At 36.8% G+C, this 19,379-nt stretch overlaps 1 protein-coding gene across 1 annotated transcript in view; it reads right to left on the reverse strand.

Moving 5' to 3' along the window:
• LOC310889532 (uncharacterized protein) overlaps positions 1 to 19,379 on the reverse strand; it is a 251,945-nt gene that overhangs the window by 120,168 nt on the left and 112,398 nt on the right. The window contains exon 2 of the mRNA XM_083817120.1: positions 4,301 to 4,420. Within this exon, the coding sequence (XP_083673246.1) occupies positions 4,301 to 4,420 (120 nt within the window). The remainder of the gene's footprint in view (positions 1 to 4,300; positions 4,421 to 19,379) is intronic.

Genomic DNA, 19,379 nt, shown 5'->3' on the forward strand with positions numbered 1-19,379 from the left:
TTACTGAATACAGGGTTTGCTATCATTCTCAATTAATAATGGTGTAGAGAAATTTTAGTCGGTAAGTCTATCGCAAAATCAGAACACAGGCTTACATGGCAAGGTTTTGGCAGCCAGGGGAGATGCAGGGGTGGCCTCTGTGAGCAGAGCCCAGCAGCTGCCCCATGTCAGACTACAGCCAGCTCCAGATGGCTCCAAAAGGGACCCGCTGCTGGCCAGAGCTGAGCCAGGGAGCGACTCTGGTTAGGCCTCTGGGAGAGCAGATTGAAGGAATGGAAAAACACTGCTGCAAAACAGCAGTTGGGAGAGAGAGGAGTGAGAAGCAGCCCTGCAGGCCCCAAGGTCAGTGCAGCAGGAGGGCAAGAGGTGCTCCAGAAACGCTGTAGAAGTTCCTCTGCCGCCTGGAGGAGCAGGCTGTCCCCCTGCAGCCCATGGGTCCCACACGGAGCAGATCTCCACGCTGCGGCCCATGGAGAGCCCCCGCAGGAGCAGGGGTCTGGGGGGAGCTGCCGCCCGTGGGGGAACCCATGCTAGAGCAGTTCTTAAAGAACTGCAGCCTCTGGGAAGTTGACGTGGGATCAGTTCAGGAAGGACTGCATCTCATGGGAGGGACCCCATGCTGGAGCAGGAAAAGAGATGGAGGAGAAAGGTGTGGTACAGATGAAGCGTTACGGGCTGACCATAACTGCCATTCCCCATTCCACTGCACCACTTGGGGAGGAGGCAGAAGAGGATGGTTGGGTGAAAGGTGTTTTTATTTTTCTTTAGCTCTCATTGCTGTAGTCCATTAGCAATAGGCAATAAATTACAGTAATCTCCTGTACACTGTCTGTTTTGCTGATGACGGTAATTGGTGAAGGATCTCCCTGCACTTGTCTCAACCCATGAGATATTTTTTTTTTTGACATATTTTCTCCCCCTGTTCTTTTGAGGAGAGGGAGTGAGAGAGTGTTGTGTTGGAATTTAGCTGCCCATTCATGTGAAACCACCATCACCATCATAACAGTAACTTCTAAAATGGTAGAAGGCTTCTCGAATCCCAAATAGTATTATCACTGACATTCAGGAACGTATCACAACATAGACAGGAACTTTTTATGTTGTATTCTCCTAAAATTGTAGAAGAATAATGTTTAGGGTGTTATTTAAAATAGGTATCCCCTTAACCCTAAGTTTTGTTTCCACTAAATATTCTGAATCCTTTTGGTCTGTTAATTTTTATTTATTTTTCCGTAGTACTTAAATTATTTTTATTATTTTTTGCAGCAAAAATATAAGAAGCAAAACCAACATAACTTAGGCATCACAAGTTTCATATCTCAGTGGCTGCCTTTAAATAATTTTGTTAGTGTAATTCACAGTTACTGGCTATGCACAGGACAGAAAATGATAAAAATATAAATCTTCCTCTGGCTTCTGGTAAATTTTTATCCCTAAAGTTAATGAAGGTAGAGCAAGGATGGATATACAAGTGGAAAGAAAAAGAATCTTTGACAGCATTTTGAAGAGTGAAGACACAGTGTTCAGACGGTAACTTCTAAATGTGGGCCATTCCCACAGAATTTTCCCAGAAAGCATCAGATGAGCTTATGCCATCATCAGGGAAAAATACAAGGATTAAAGACTTTTGTAACTGTTAATTAAGATTCTCATTGCACAACTTAAACTGGGAATCTATGTGCTCACTGATTTTGAAAATTTGCAAACAGAAGCCTAGTCTATGTTAGTCACAGGACTCCTAAAAATAACCAAAGTGGGAAATATGGGGGGGAAGTGTAATAAAAGAAAGACCTTTTTTTTTTTTTTTGGATACAGTTTTGATACATTTTTCTCTGTAGCTCATTTGTTAGAAAAACATCTCTGCAGCAGATTTTCTTATTAGATATGCGGTGATCACAGTGTGAAATTACAGTGAAATAAAAAGGATTAGTCCTGTAAATTAAGACAGATTGGTCCTACAGACATGGACTGTGTTTTCTGTCCTGGAAAACTACATTCTATATTTCTGCCTCTGTAACAACAGATTTTGTGTTGCAGGCACTTTGTAGCATTTTTTCTGGTATGGTAGTAATCATGCAGTCGTCACTCTTGAAGATGCCTTACCTGCTATCTTCCGCTTGATAGACAGAGGTGCTGAACACTCGTAATTGCATTTGAGGTCAAAATTTTTCCAGTTGGTTGCTATTTAATGTGAAGTGAATTGAATAAAATAGGACCTTGTGTCTCAGACAGAGAACTCATGTACGTGCTTCTGATGTTAATGTCTGTGAGCCTTGAGTCTACATCTGTAAAATCAGAATGATGTCCTATATAGGTTACAGAAATTTATGAAAGTAAATTCACTAGTATTTCAGAAATGGGTATTTAAATTAAATACCAGAGAAATGCTTTTCTTGAAATCAATGCCTATCTTTGAAATATAGTCTGCAGTCTGCATAGCACACAATAAACAAATCACAAGACCACACATACAGTCAAAATATGTCAGGCAATATACAGAAGAGTTACTTCAAGGTATTCCATATTACCTATTCCTGACTGAATCAGTCATGCAGAGGAAACAGTGTGTGCTTATGTAGTTACAGATATCTCAAAGAAATTAGGTTGCAGTACAAGTCCCCCAGGTCATACTTAAATGAAGACTGCAATGTCACATTTTCTACGCGATATTCTTTTAACATCGTTGTGTATTCATACATATATGTCCTCACAGAAGGAAGGTCACAGGTATGATACAACATCCTTGTGAAATTAAAAAGTAAAAGACCACTATGTGGAAGTAAAATCTGTGAATAATTTTCAGATTACTTTCTGCTTAGGTGAATGCAATCAAGATACACTTATAAACAGGCAGAAGACTGGCACAAAGCCAGCACAACCCAGAAAACAACAAATCAGTTCACTGGTACTGACACAACTGCAATAAAATACTGCTTGGTCCTCCTGACCACAGGAAATGAATGGTTTCTATGAATAACAATTTCAGCCTACTCCCTTGAGGAGTGGATGGGGGTAGCGGAAGACCAGCACTCTCTGTTCGGTGAATCTTTATTTTAGTCTTGGCAGTCAAGCACTTGCTTGATGCAATTCTGAACTGCCATAAAATTACCCACAGTGAAAGAAAAAAGTGTTGGTTTTGCCTGATCTGAAAACTCTTTTAGAGGTTGTAAAGCATTAAGGATAACTTGTCTGAGACAAGATAGATTAGCACAAACACAGTGGATTGTTTAATGCCTTCACTCCCTTTGTTAACTGGATTCTTTGACCTGAGCAACAAGACTTATCAAAAGACTTCCGCCCCATCCTTCCGAAGTCCTAGCTCTACATGCTTCCACCAATGATAACTGGCTAACATTCACTCTTGAAAGAAAGGTAACTTCAGGCACTGCCCTCTAAGGCTATGAGAAAAAAGTTGATTTAAAAGGAAGTGAGCATGGCTGTGCCAACATTTAATTACTCTAGAGTCACTTTTATTTTCCTGTTCTACAGATTCTTTATTTTGAATTTTAATCCTTAAAATACATCAGCAGTTCATGGAAATATCAGAAGCTAATGCACCACTATTTCTGTTATACCACAGTCTGTTGGACACCATAAAATTTCAACCCTTGAAAGTGTTAGAACCATAAATTTACTTCAGTTTAAAGTTAGCTGAATTGCTTTGTTTCATATTAAGGCAGGATTATGTTTATGACTCTCAGCTTCTTTACTTCCATATTCGTCTCTTATGCAACATCAGAGAATTAGCTGCTTAACAGACATTCTGAAATTCTTCAGACTTCAAAACAAACATCTTGTCAGACATGCACAGAAGAGAGTGAAAATTGCATTATGTTTTCCATGAAGCTATTTTATCTTTTTGTAATCGACTTTTGCTCATTTTATAACATGTGTCTTTTTAAAGCATAACTTATTTCTTAAATAATCTAGGAATTGAACTTTACTCATTTAAAATTTAATAACAAATAAACTCCCTTTGGATGTGCAAATCAAATAACAGTAGCAAATTAGACTGCCAAAATTCTGAAAAAGAATTTTCCTAAGAAAGCTATAGACCAATCTGTGCTTCTTTCAGAAAAAAATCTCTCCCTAAAAGAATGTAATCTCAAATGCATTTAACACCCACCCTATGTACATATCTTTATTTATATGGAATTTCCAATATTTTTCAGGGCAACATTTCTAATTAATAAATTAAATTTGTAATTTTCTGGAATTTGATAGAGCACCCAGTGTATCGGCAAAAATCTGTATTCTCACAGGTATTTCTACTAAGATTTTTAGAATAATAGAGTCCTACCGGATCTTCTGTTTTGTGGTTATTCAGCAAATCAGACAGGAAGTCATCATGAAGGCTTTCTCTCCGAATCAATGTAAATTCACGTAGGAAAACTGCTCCTTGGTTTTGGTCTCCACAAACCTATTTTAAAAAATGATATTAGGAAAAGAGATATTTCAATTCTAACATAGATACAATCTCCAAATAAATAAGGCTGGAATACTGAAATGTCCATTAATGGTCATTTGCCTTCCATTACTAAACTCATTCTAACCAGTCACCATTGACATTAATGAAAACTGGTGCTTGAATTGAAAGAAAGCCAATAAGTTAATAACTGCCATTTAAAAGAGATTCAGTTTGTAAAATATGTTGCTATTTCTTACTTTTAACTAAGGCCTATAAGGCAATTAAAACATAAAATTTCTTTTCTGAAATGAATTTAAATATTTTGAGAGAATAATATTTAGAGTGTACTTTTTGTTTTTGGAGCAATTCATATATGTTCATCAGATTGATCATATTGTCCTAATAAAATAGAGCTAAAAATTTCTGATAGCCAGAAAAAAAATTTACATGTAAATACATTGGACAGCAAACTTAAATATGCACGTGCATTAAAAATCATTTAAATTTACTTCACACCTATTGTTTCTGAGTTTAGCAAGGTATATAATCTATTGGAGAAGGAGTGTGTGTCTTCAATAAGTATCTAAACAATACCTATCAAAATGTCATAGGTACTATTAAGGCATTGTTACAGTATTTTCTGAAAATGAAAGCAAATAAATGCACATCATTCTTCATGTTCCCCACCTCCTTTATTTCTTAGGTTATCCAAGCCAAAGACATAAGAATGGCCTTTTTAATTTTATTTTTAGCTATAAGATAAATGCTGGAAAACTGAAATTAAAGCACCTAGGGCTTTTTCCATATTAATGAAAGATCTTGCTTTTCATTAAACTGAACATAAAAAAATTTCCACTGCAGGTGAAATATCCATAAAGTCTATTAATGACCAAACTGGGAACTATTTTATCAAGAGGAAATCTAGTTTTTCAACATCTCACAACACAATTGGAAGGTGAATCAGCTTGAGAGAATAATCTGTTTTATCAAAATGGGCAAGTAATAATATTTTGTTTAACATTTGACAGTATAGAGTGCAACTCTGGTATGTATTAGCCAAGTGTAATGGTCATACTTTATATATATGAAATACTGATTTATCTTCCAGTAATGCACTATTGAGATATAATTACAAGGCAACAGTGAAGTTTCTGGGTACCTTTTTCTCTGTTTCTTAGTTTGAAGAACAAGATCCTATAATCTGGAACAACTGATATGCCATTTCCTCATGTTTTTAAGATAAGCACAAGACTTACAAATGGACTGTTGTTATTAGTCACTAGTGCTGCATTACTGAATTTATTTTGCTAAGAAAAAAGCCCATGCTCTGCTGCTTTTATTATTACTATTCCTTGTGTTCATCCTTCTGCAAAGCCAGATGCCATATGTATCCTGGTTCTAGTTATCCTAGCTGAGAAGTTCAGAGAGAAAGAAGGGTCTGGGAGTACTGCAAATAAGATGTTTCCAGGGGGAGAATGAAGTATAGATTTGCCACTCCCTGCAAGTCAGTTTGTGTTGCCGTTTGGGAGGAGGCAGTCCTCCCTGCCATCTGGGAAGTGAGATCAGAGCTGCTGCAAAGCTAGCGCAGCTACTAGGGTGACTAGAAGGAGATAAGCTAACAAAATTGAAGTGGGGGTAGCAATATCTCATTGTGAAGAGGGTAATGGGAAGCAATAATAAGTAAGTAAATAAATAAATAAATTTCTGTAAAAGAGAACTTTGTAATTCTGGGGCATTAAAATTCCTATCTTGTGGATAACATTGAGAGACATACCCACTGATAATACTATCATATTATTGAGTTATGTTGATGAAGAATCATCTGCAATTTCAGAAAAAAATACATGTATGTGTCCAAAGGATAATAAAGCCCTGTTACTGACACATTTTTTTTTCTTAATGAAAATTATGGAGAAATCATTATTTTATAAACAAAAAGTGTCCCTGAAACAGCTGATTTTTCATAACAAATATTTAATCACAGAAGTGGCAAACAGTGCTCAGCAATAACAGTTTTTTTCACAAAAGGAAATCTGTATTTTCATTATCCTTACAAGTAGCAGTCCCTATTTGTGGTTTTAAGTGGTGAAGATAAGCAAATTTGATGGTGAATTTATGATTAGCTAACGCTTCTCATGATTTTGTGCTCCTAATTTCAGAAATCAGATGACAAACTGTAAAAAAAATGCTTCCTCAGCAATGACGCACCTTTCTGCTTTGCTTATTGTTAAACAAACTCAGAATCTGTAAAATCTCTTCCTTCTAAGAGCAATCAGCTTCTATTTTTCACAATTTCTAGATGGTTTTCAAAAATAAACCCAATCTACTTCAGTTATCTTCCTAAGGAATAACCATGTTATCTTCCTAAGTTATCAATAGCTAAAATAAATACTTTTTAAAGAATGTGTTTGTGGTATCAAAAATCTCAATAAAATATTGTTAAACTTTAAAATTTTTATCATACCAATATTAATGCTTTAATAGCTTATAATTACATGCCAAAGAAGTGAATGCCAGAGGCACTACACAGGAAGAATACACAGAAAAAGAGGAGAATAAAGATGTTGGGAAACTGAGGTTGAAAGAAGATGAAAAAAAACAAAGAAAGCAGTAATGAAAATATGAATATATATATATTTTTTGCTCAGTAAAACATAATGATAAAGTCTTGAAAAAAGGAGAGAACTGAGAAGCATGCAGTCATCTAAAATATTTTTTCTCTTCTTAATTTATAACAAATGGGTTTCCCCTTTGAACAGTAGTTCCTCTTGGGTGCACTGTGTAATTGTAATCTATGTATCTGCTGATGAAACTTAGACCTAGTAGAGGATGGTCATTCTTACTGAGAGAGCTGGAATCAATCCATTTAACATGAGTGCCAGTAAATTGGATTAATATCCAGATAGACTGTTTTCCATTTTTCAAGCTTCCTTAAGATCTTCTCTTCCTTACGGTTACATATATAGCGTTATGTCATTCTCTTGGGAAAACCATTATCATTGTAACACATCCACCACATCTCTGTTCCTTCAGTTTATGGGCAGAATAGCTTAGAAACCAGTCCTAAATATAAAGCAACTTCCTAAGCACTGAGCAAACCACACAAAAAATGGCCTGGCAGAAATCTGTCACTTAGATGACTGAAGTCAGCATCTGCAGCAGCAAGTGGCTAGTCAACAACCTGCAAACAACATTGCAGATAAGGTTTTACTAATGCATACATGAAGCACAACATAGCACCAAAATTTAGCAGCATCAGGAAGATATGTGCATAATCACATGCCCAACTACCCTTACAAAGAGACTTCTGAAACTGAAAGGAGACCAAATTCCAGCAAAATTCTAATCAATAATATTTTTCTCCTTTTTAGCTCGGTTGCTATCACTCTTGGATCAGTCTAAAGAATGAATTGCTAAATTAGATCCAATGGTGTGAGTCCAGGAGGAATCTTTGAAGAGTCAGGCATAGAATAAGAAAACATAGAAGAGTAAAACATAGAATAAGAGAATAAAAGATTTTACACAAGCCAGAGGGTGAAAAGGATACATCCCAACCAACAGAGGCAAGATCTCAAGGTGCCAACTGTTCAGCCACAGCTTTTCTTATTTTGGATTCTCAAAGCCCAGATCACACAGAAAATTATTACCAGCATTAAAAAATGAGGAAAAAAAACAAAATAACATTCAACAAATTTAACATTCATTTAACAAATCAGGTTATTTAAGCCTACTGTTTTTCTGTTGATATTGTTTTTTTGTTTGTTTTCTGGGAAGCATGGAGTGACTTGACAACGATAAAAAGGATTATCTTTCTTTAACAGTAATACTCTTAGGCATGAGTCTCTTGGATGTTATGTCAGAAACAAATTAGAATGAGAAGCATATACCAGAAAGTAATATATTAAATACCAGAAAGGTAGCAATGACATTTATAGTGAGGGATGAGGAATGCAGGCTTCTAACAAGCCAAGTTATGGTTGTGCAATATTTCTTTTAGTTTAAACTCTGGTCCAAATAGTATAGCAACTTATACATGTATTTCAGCTCTGAATTACTCTCACTAAAAGCTAACAACAACTTTCTATGCTAGCTCTTGCATGCTTCCACGTGAAAGAGTGCCACATTCTTATGTGAGCGTTAAGAGGTAAGAGCTTTACTGCAAGCTTTACTGCATTCCTTGACCCTTCAAGACACAATCATGCAAGAAGGAAAGACATCCTAGAAGACCCACAGATGTGTCTAAGTAGCTGCTAGCTGCCAAACGAATTTAGTTAGTACCACTGGTGCCTCAGACGAATGCTAAACAAAATCTCATAGGGAGTTCTGAAGTAAGAAAATTAGTTTTTCTGCATTTAATTTTCTTTCTTTTTTTTTTTTTTTCCTACTGTTTTGATCCAAAACTTTATTTTTCTTTATTTTCCAAAATGGAATTAAGAAGGGTAGGGAGGGGTACAAGTCCAGTACCAGGACATAAATTTAGAGGTAGCTGTGGTCTGGCTCCAAATCTGAATTTTGAAAGCTGTTTTACCTTTACCAAAGTTCATGTAAAAAGTGAAAACATGTAGAGGTGTTACAGTCTAATTCTGTTGTTGTTAATCATTCTGAACACTTTTCTTTCCTATGTGGAATGCCAGAAAGCTATGCACAATTTAAAATCTATTCTGTGTATTTCCTTCTGGGAATTTCTTGGGTCTGAGCACACTATTTTTCTCAGATGAATACCTGCAGTAGGAGATAGTACCCTATTTAATTAAGGACATCAGTTTCCAAATGTTTTATTTCTGTGTTATACATTACACATTATTACACTGGTCATTCAAAACTGTTCAGAATTTTCCAGATTTTCTATTTCCCCATGGAGAAATATTGCATATTTCCCAAGTAATCAAAGAGGCTGTGTATTTCTAATAGCATTGACCATTTGAAGTCTTTACTGTCATGAAGTCATCTAATGCTTTAAACCAGACAATCTATTACCTGTTACCGTTATTTGGAAGATAAGGTAGACTCCAAAACAATAAATCTGATTTCTAGGTAGAGGTAAGACTAATGATAAATTTAACTTGGACTTCTTTTTCTCTTTCACCACTGACATCTCAAAGATTGAACTGGAGCTATGAAGATGACTATTCTCCTCATGAAAACTCCCTTCCCTTAAAACTTAATTCTGTTTGGATTCGGTCCATATTTTTTTTTTTTCATGCCACAGCAACAACAACAGAAACAAAGCCTTTTTTTTTTTTTTTTTTCTTATCTTGTTGTGAGGTCAAACAAGATTTATTTATTTATTTATTTTAATTTCTAGGACATTGCAACAAAAATAAAGAAAATTGAAGCTATTGTAATAAATCTCACAGGTGATGAGAGTAATGGTTAAATTCAAAGTGACCCTATATCACAATGACAAATGTACTCATGTGGGATCAGACAGCTTTCCCATAGGCATCTTCATTACTGACATACTGGACAGTCACCTACTGGACCGTTGTTACTATATAGAAAATACTTAACACCATGTGAGAAGCCAGAAGGAAATTCACATGATGGTGATACACATGCTTCTCATGCATTCACAGCAAATAGCAAGCTTATAAGAAAGGAGCCATATTCTCAGGATGCTCTTCATATTTTCCTCTCTCTTTTGTCCAATACTTTACTATCCTTTGAAGAAATTCAGCATCTCCGATGAGGGCAGAAGAGGCTCTTCCAGCTGTAAGCTGACTAGTATTAGAAAGATTTCTTCCTACCTTTCTTAACTAGTTTGAAGGGCAGAGTTTTCTTTGTTCATGTGGTTGTCTTTTCTTTTTTTTTTTTTTTTTTTTTTCTTTCTCTCGAAGGCAACCTTTATGGGTTAGATTCCCAGCTTTCCTTGGCTTGGATAGTTGGTTGCTACTTCTTGTCTTACAGCTATTACATCTTATTGCTTTGATCCTCTGCTTGCTAATTTTTTTTTTTTTTTATAAATGGGAGAAAGGCTTATCTAAAATTAAAAGTGAGGTCAATTCTAAACTACCATTTTTTCAGTACTCCAATGTCTTTTTCTACCATCTGAAAATAAAATTCCATGTCCTGGGAAACATATGACAGAAACAAACAAACAAAAAATTCTTTAGTCCTTTTGAAACTAAATTTGTCTTGAGACCTGAATATCAACAATATTGCTTTCTCGTTCCAGCCTTTCCAAACTCTGAAGATATTATTGTTTCTGAATTAACAGTCTCTTAGGAAACTAGCTACTGTGTGTAGTGGTTTTATAGGTTTAGAATTTTTAAAGAGGTTCTTATTTGGAGTCTGTGAAGGTACTCACAAAGTACCTCAAAATACAAACCCAAATAGCAAATTATTTCCCAAGGGAATGTTTTATTCAACGGTGAAATGTTCCCAGCAGAAATCTTTTTGCTTGTCTTGAAATATATTTAATCTTTTTTCTTTCCTCCCCTTCTTTCTACAGAGACTGAATTCATGATTATCTTAATGGTAATGTCCTGACTTCTTTTTAAAGCTCTGTGAAGGAAATGTGGCTTTGTGCTAATTATTTTCAGCTCTTAAACAGCCACAATAGAAGAGTCTGGTTAATGTATTCACTGAAAGAATTATTTAAGCTCCATTTCAGTCTCTGTTTATAAATGAACAAAAGAAACAAAAAGTGATTTGCACTCAAGAATTACAGCATGAAGTGTCCCTCAAACAAAACCACCAGCTACTAACATCTTGGACAGACATTAGCAACGATGGGGATAAATTTGTAAAGCATGCACACGCCTACACTTGACCTGCAGTGTACCAACAAGAGAGAAAGCCAATATGGCCCCATTAAATGGAGTGGCAAAAATGCAGAATGTACAAAAATACACCAATTCTCTTGCTGCCAAGCAACCCTGGCCAAAAAAAAAACAAAAAAAAAATGTTGGAAAAGTTGGGTGGGGGCAGGTGGCAGAGGAGGAGGAAAGAAAAAGAAAAAAAAAAGAAAAAAGGAAAGAAAGGGAAAGGGGAAAGGGGAAAGAAGGGGAAAGGGAAAGGGAAGGGAAAGGGAAAGGGAAAGGGAAAGGGAAAGGGAAAGGGAAAGGGAAAGGGAAAGGGAAAGGGAAAGGGAAAGGGAAAGGGAAAGGGAAAGGGAAAGGGAAAGGGAAAGGGAAAGGGAAAGGGAAAGGAAGAGCAGACTATCAGGATAAAAAAAAAAAGTGAAATCACAAAGGAGCAAACGAATCAAAAATATAAAACTCCTTTTATAACCTGCTGATTAGAACTTTCTTTCTAGCAGTAGTTACCAGAAAACGCACAGGGGCAAGAAAGCGTCATGAACAAGAGCAGGGATTTTATTAAGGAACATTATTTAGTTTCACATTTAATGGCTAGTTAGGAGATATTTGGATAGATTTTGGTATGACTTCTGTTCCTCAAACAAGTTACTAAAAAAAAATTAAAAATTAAAAAATAAAATCCAAAGTGTGGTTTAAGCTGTATTCTGTTTGAATTCAAGACAGATTGGTTTTCCAGACATGTCAAACAAATACTGTTGTTCAAAATACTTGAAAGTAGACAAACAAATCGCTATATGACACACAACTAAAGAAAACCGAAACATGTGGTCTGGAGAACTTGTTTTTCTACTACTTGTTTTATTGCTTTACTTAGTTGACCATCAGCAGGTAAGGAATACTTATCTCCACTCTCTTGTGGTGTGTTTTTCTTTTTTGTTTGTTTGTTTTCAGAAGGTGAATCAGCTTTAAAATATTCAAAATCGGTATGTGACATCTGAGAAAGTGGAGCAAGTAACAGCTTCAGAAATCATTCTGTGAGACTCAGTATGTACATTTATCAATTCACTTTGTTGCTGACCTGTGACATCCTCCAAAAGGCTAGAATAGGTGAAATCACAGAATCACAGAATAGTTTAGGATGGAAGGGTCCTCTTTAGGTCATCTGGTCTGTCCCACCCCTACCCCCCCACGTCCCCGCTCAACCATGATGAACAACATCTGGTTGCTTAGAACCATATCCAGGCATCTTCTGAGGATCTCCAAGGAAAGAGACTCTGCGACCTCTCTGGGCAACGTGTGCCAGAACTTGGTCAGCTTCACAATAAGAAAGTATTTGCTGATGTTCAGGAGGGGACCCTCTTATGCTTCAGTATCTGCCCATTACCTCTTGTACTGTCAATGGGCGCCACTGCAAAGAACCTGGCACCATCCTCTTTGCACCTTCCCTTCAGGTATTTATATTCACTTGTAAGTTCCTCCCTGAGCCTTCTCTTCATGAGGTTGAACAGGTCGAGCTCTCTCAGCCTTTCCTCATAGGAGAGATATATTGTGCTCCTCATGCTTTATGTTATATGATATCTGTATTATTCACATTGTCTTTCACTACAAGATACATATATACAGACTAAAACTCATATTACAGACCTCTAACACCCCTGTTAGAAGCTTTAGTGTAAAAAACAATACAACAATGACAACAAAACAAAACAAAAACAGCCACTTACTGTGATTTAACTATGTTTTTTCTCTTACTACTGTATTGGTAAAATTATTTCAGGTCCAATTCTAACATCTGAATATGTATGGAAGGTGCGACTGGGTAAAGTACATCTGTTCAGGTATTTATATATTTTGATGAAATTCCCCTTGAGACATCTCTTCTCTAGGCTAAACATTTCCCACTCTCTCAGCCTTTCTTCACATGAGAGGTTCTCCAGTCCCTTAATCATTTTTTGTGGTCTTTTGTTGGACTCTCTACGGTATGTCCATGTCTTTCTTGTACCAGGGGCCCAGAACTGGCCACAGCACTCCATGTTTGGCCTCACTATTTCTGAACAGAGAGGAAAGATCACCTCCCTTGACCTACCAGGAATACTTTACCCAATGCAGCCCAGATACTTTAGCAGCAAAGGCACACTGATGGCTCATGTTCAACTAGGCATCTACCACGACTCCAAGGTCCTTTTCTGCAAAGCTGCTTTCTAGTTTTGTGGCCCCCAGCATGTCCTGGTGCCTGGGGTTGTTTTTCCCCATGTGCAGAACTTCAGACTTTCTCTTAAGGAACTTGGTGAGGTTCCTGCCAGCCCGTATTTCCAGCCTATTGAGGTTCCTCTGGTTAGCAGCATGAAACACTGGTGTATCTGGCACTCTTCTCAGTTTTGTGTCTTGAGCAGACTTGCTGAGGGTACACTCTGCCCCATCATCCACATCATTAATGGAGATGTCAAGCAGGACTGGACCCAGTATTGACCCCTTGAGTACACTGCTAGTTACTAGACTTTCTGTCACCATTATGCTCTGCGCCCAGCCATTCAGCCAGTTTATGATCCACAACAGAGTATTCCAAATTACATGAACAAAAATCATCTGGCATCAGCAAATCTGTCATTTCTGAATGTTATCTAATCAGCAGTATCAGATTTCAAAAGATTATTAGTAGGAAAAAATGCAGAAAACAAGACTAATCTTTACTCAAAAAAAGAAAAAATCATAACCAGCTGTACTTGGGCTACGGTTTACTACACTTTGTATTCTGAAGTTTGTTGAAAAAAACAAACAAATAAACAAACAAACAAAAAACCTACTAATACAACTTTCTGTAGTAAGAACATAACAACCCAGAAATATGCATACATGAAATAATTGAATTAGGAAACCTAATCTAGAGACTAAACCATTAAAAAAATCGCTTTGCTCAGAGAGTTTTTGTTTCAGCTGAACTACAGAATCTTCTAGGCTTCCTTCATCAACTTTGACTGAGCTTTTGGAAGAGGAAGCAGTGGCAAGTTCTCCAGGATCTCTATATCAATTTTCTTGGGGGCTCTGCACAACATTTTCCTTGTGTAAACAAAATTTCACAATGATGATCTTCAAATTTTCTTCAGTATTTGAATCTTGGGCTTTTGAGACCCTTGAACAATGAACAACAGAGAACTTATAAGCTAGGGAACCAAACTTTTGCTTCTTATTCACTGTCAAACTTTCTTATAATGCAGAATACTGAACTTTGAAGAAAATTATTTCAGCTACCATTATGGACTTCAGCTCAAAACTTAAAAACAGAGTTCAAATACTGCTAATGGAAGCTCCTGTATATTTTATTGTTCCTCTATCACATTAACGGAAAATAATAGGGCAATTTTCATGCAATAAGTCTTTGCAGGGTGGGGCCCTTTATGCAAATTATATTCTTTAGAGTCTTGTCATATCATTGGGACTCTGACCATCTCACTGCTTTGTTAGGGATTAGAACTTCAGAAATGCCCTGGCAGACAGCTGATGGATATTAATTACATGTATACTAATTTCTGCTAAGCAAATCACACAGTATTTACAGCTAGCTAGTGTCCTGGTTTCTGCTGAGATAAAGTTAATTTTCTTTCTTGTAGCTGGTGTGGTACTGTGCTTTGGATTTAGGATGAGAATAATGCTGACAACACACAGATGTTTTAGTTGCTGCAGAGCAGCGCTCACACAGAGCCAAGGCCTTTCCAACTCCTCATGCTACCCTGCCAGTGAGGAGGCTGGGGATGCACCAGGACCTGGGAGGGGAAACAGCCTGGACAGCTGGCCCAGGCTGGCCAAGGCATATTGCATACCAAATGATGTCATGCTGAACAATAAAAATGAGGGAGTTGGCCAGGAGTGGGATGCCACTGCTCAGGTCTGGCTGGTGGCTGGGCATTGACCAGCAGGAGGTGAGCAATTGTATTGTGCGTCACTTGCTTTGTATATCATTATTATCAGTATTTTCTCTTCATTTTCTGTCCTATTAAACTGTCTTTAACATTACCTATGAGTCCTACTTTTTTTTTTTTTTTTTTAATTTTCTGATTTTCTCCACCATCCCACTGTGTGTGAGGGGAGTGAACAAATGACTGTGCGGTGTTTAGCTGCCTGCAGATTTAAACCATAAGAACTAGATACTTCAAATAGCCAACAGTGTCATTAGTAAACTACCTTTATGACCTGAAATTGAATCACATAGGTTTCAATTAGCCCATTTATTTATAAGCAGGCATTGAAAATTCCAATCAGTTCAAGTGAGTATGTTTTGTTTGTTTGTTTCTGGCTGGGTAGCTAAAATATCATTATTTCCATCAATACACTGGTTGGCTTTGTTTGCATTTTGTGATCAGATCCATACATTTTTGTGACAATTTGCACAATGCTAAAATAGAAATAACAATTTTTTATTATTTTTGAAATTTTAAGAGAACTAGTAAGACATGTTCTAGAATTAGTAGCTTTATGGCATTAGATTTTGCACAAATCTTTCCAGTGTGATTGTCGTTGTATTAGAAGACTTCATTTATAGAGTGTAGAATCTTTTCCTCACATTGGATTTTATCTTCTTTATTTTACTTTAAAAGTGCATTTGATGAGATTTTTAGTACTTTTTGTCAATAGTAAGAGTCGTTTTAATAACTGTGTAGTCCTTTTAATTCTAAACTGTATATAGACATTGGAGTTGGGCTTTTTATCCCCTGGGAAGAACAGAATACAAACAAACAAACAAGGAACAACAACAAAAACACCCTCTATCTTTATACAGGTGGAGGTTTCCTTTTTTACCTCTCTATATTTAGTGTGTAAAACCTCTGTCACATATGTTATCAATGAAGTCATTTGGGTCAAACTCTTGCATTCAGAAAATCTAGCTTCTCTCAGATCTTTATGCAATAAATACAGAGCTGAAAGGTTTCTGGAGATGATGATAGAACGACTGGGTATTTGACACAAACTAGCAAGTAACAGACCAGATACTCAGCTGGAGTAAATTAGCACAGCTTCCTTTAAGCTACTGATTTATAACAGCTGAAGAATTATACCTGCTTTAACAAAAAACTTTATTTTTTGAATCACAGCAGAGCTTTCTAATTATTTATTCATCTTTCTGTTTATATTTCTCACTGTACTGCTTAGCAAAATACCATGTCCCTAGTTCACTTTTCTGAATGTTTGTATCCCTGCTGTAAGAATGCAGTGGGCAGTGAGGCAGCAGTTGCCCAATGCTATGTGTGGGTGCATCCAGCCAGACACCAACTTCTCCACACCCTTCCCAGCCCAGGATAAATCCCACTGCCTCTCCCCAGCACAACCAGTGTCCCCTTCACCAACCAAATTACAGGCTGTTTCACTGTCTCCATATGCAACAAAGTACCCATTTACACTATTTTGTGTTCCTACTGTCAGCAATGCGAGAATTTCCTAAAATGAGTCACATAGCTTTTGTGGCAGGGTTACTTGAAGACTCATTTGTTTTGTTTTAGATACACCTCTTAGTCTCACCACATGGTGTTTCTTCAAGGAATTTAAAATCAACTCCTTCCCAGTCAGAAGCTACTGGAAAATTTGTCCTGTCTGTTTAGGACTCATTTTATAGTCCAAGAAAACATACCTTGATCCAGAATTCTAAAAGATAATATTACTTTCAACTCTTTCCTATTTATCATAACCCGAAGTAAAATGGAGCACTCCTTGTAGGCATTAACTTTAAAAGAAGCAAAATATGCACGGAAGTTTTCAGATATAAAATGTACAATGCATCAAAAATCCAGATGGAAAGAATCTCCCAGCTGATCTAAACCTCTTGACAGCTTTCAATAGCAGTTCCCATTGTTGCACATTTTCAACAAACAACTGATTTAATATCTTAATTCTGGATTATATATATATATTTATATATATGTATATTTTTATATATATATATTTAATTAATTTAATGTAGTATCCCACTAATATACAAGTGACACTGAGCATTTTGCCAAGCCTAATGTCTCATTTCATCAGTGCTATGGGTGCTCACAATTCAAATGTCACTGCCCAATCCTTCAAACTGCCCAGAAGCTGTACAGCTGAAACAGGGTGGCAATGTGATCATGCACAGCGTAGATAACTCAGCTGAGAAACTATTAGCAAAGGATGCTATTGAAATGGTAGGACTAGAACAGAACTAGATGTGTAATATGACGAGTATCTGGAGTTATAGCAGTGAATGATAACATATATTAGAAAGTGTGGTACCCCTTACGACTCAGGGATCAAAATCTGAGATGTCTAGAAGTTTCAATTGGAAAAGGTGGCTTATACTACATCTGTTCATTGTGTCTATGCTTTTGACTGAACTACAAATTGTCAAGCTGAATATCCACCACAGGACTAGATGGTCACCAGTCTGATTCAGGATGTCAGTGTGATCATATTAATAAATAAGACTTGATGATATCTGATATTGCAATAAATATCTGATATATATGATATTGCAATAAATTATTGAGAATTTATTGTGGATTTTTCTAAGTTAGGACTTATTTTTATTTAGTGTAGTGACTGGACCTTGCTTCATGTAAAAGTGAGGTATAATGGCATAATGACAAGAAGTTCAGAACCTCAAACAAAATAGTCTTGGGGGGAGGGATGCGTGTTAATCTGTAAATCTTAAAGAATGCAACTAAGTAATCTATTCATTCATAAACTGTGAAGGTCTGGAAGATTCTACCACTAAACAGAAGTGGTTAAAGCCATAATGTTAACAGTTCCTGGCTTTCCAAAGTTTGGTTTTAAACTGGAAGCACTTCATCTATAAACAGGATGATTTCATTCATTTCCATCTTTGTTGATTCACAGCTGTAAACCTCCTGAAAATAGCTATCACTGAACTTCATTGTTGTAGATACACATCAACATTCAGTGCCAATTTGTAGCAGAATATCTGAGAACAAATGGCAGTATACAAAACATGGTATTGTTTCATGTCCAGAAGCTACTGTGGGAAGCCAGACCCGAGCACCACACTGCCACTTGTTCACTCCCTGCTCCCAGTGAGAGAGGAGAAAGACATTGGAAGGAAAGAAGAAAATTCTTGACTTGACACTAAGACAGTGTAATAAGTTAATAATAAATAAACAAATAGCAAGGAAACAAACCAAGAAAAAGAAAAAAACAAATTATGCAAAACACAATTGCTCACCACCATCCAACTGTGCTCAGCCAGTTTAGCAATGTCAGCCCTGCCAAACTTCCTCCCCAGCTTTTATTTCTGAGCACAACATCATATGGTATGGAATATCTCTTTCACCAATTTGGGCCAGCTGTCCTGGCTGTGTCCCCTCACAGCTCCTGGTGCACCCCAGGCTCCTTGCTGGCAGGGCAGCACAAGGAGCTGAAAAGGCCTTGGCTCTGTGTGAGCACTGTTCTGCAGCAACTGAAACATCCAAATGTTGTCAGCACTGTTCTCATTAAAATTCTAAGCCATAGCACTATACCAGCTACTATTAGGAAAATTAACTCTATCCCAGCTAAAACCAGCCCAGAGCCCAGAACCAGGATATTTTAAAGACTGAAGGAAAAATTCTCTCTCTCTCAGCTGAGTGCATTAATTCACTTTATATTGAAAGTTTGGAAAGAAAAATGATGTGCAGTGTTTCACAACAGAAGAATGTGAAACAGCTACCATGATAAAAAGAACATAAATGTCTTTAAATATCACGTTTTACACCATTGGATTTAAGCATGCCAAGCCGTTGTAATCCTGGAAGACAACAACAAGCTATAGTTTCCAAGGAACAATGCAGGAATCTATGTTTTGTTAACAAACAGTAAGATTACTTAAAAGCAACTTTAGAGTCTGTTGACAGCCTACTGAAATTTAGAAGCAAAGGAAACTCGCTGAGTTAAACTTATTCTTTTCTATAGGGCCTATGATTCTTCTCTCACCTCAAGAATGGGGATGGGATCATTTTTTTCTGGCTACCACGAGACAGTTTCTTACACTCTTCTCATTGTCTAAAGAAAAAACAATTACAGGTATCTTGAATACCTACAGTCCACAGAATATTGAAATGGTTCCCAAAGAGGTTTAAGTCTCTCCTGTAGTCATTTCATTCACAGGCATGTCTTGATGGAAGACTTTAAATTCCATATAAATAATACATGGGATAAGGAAGATAAATTAGACACTAAGAAGAAAGGAGCTACTGTTGTGAACT

Source organism: Anser anser (assembly GCF_964211835.1).
Source record: "Anser anser genome assembly, chromosome: Z".
Taxonomy (NCBI): Eukaryota; Metazoa; Chordata; class Aves; order Anseriformes; family Anatidae; genus Anser; species Anser anser.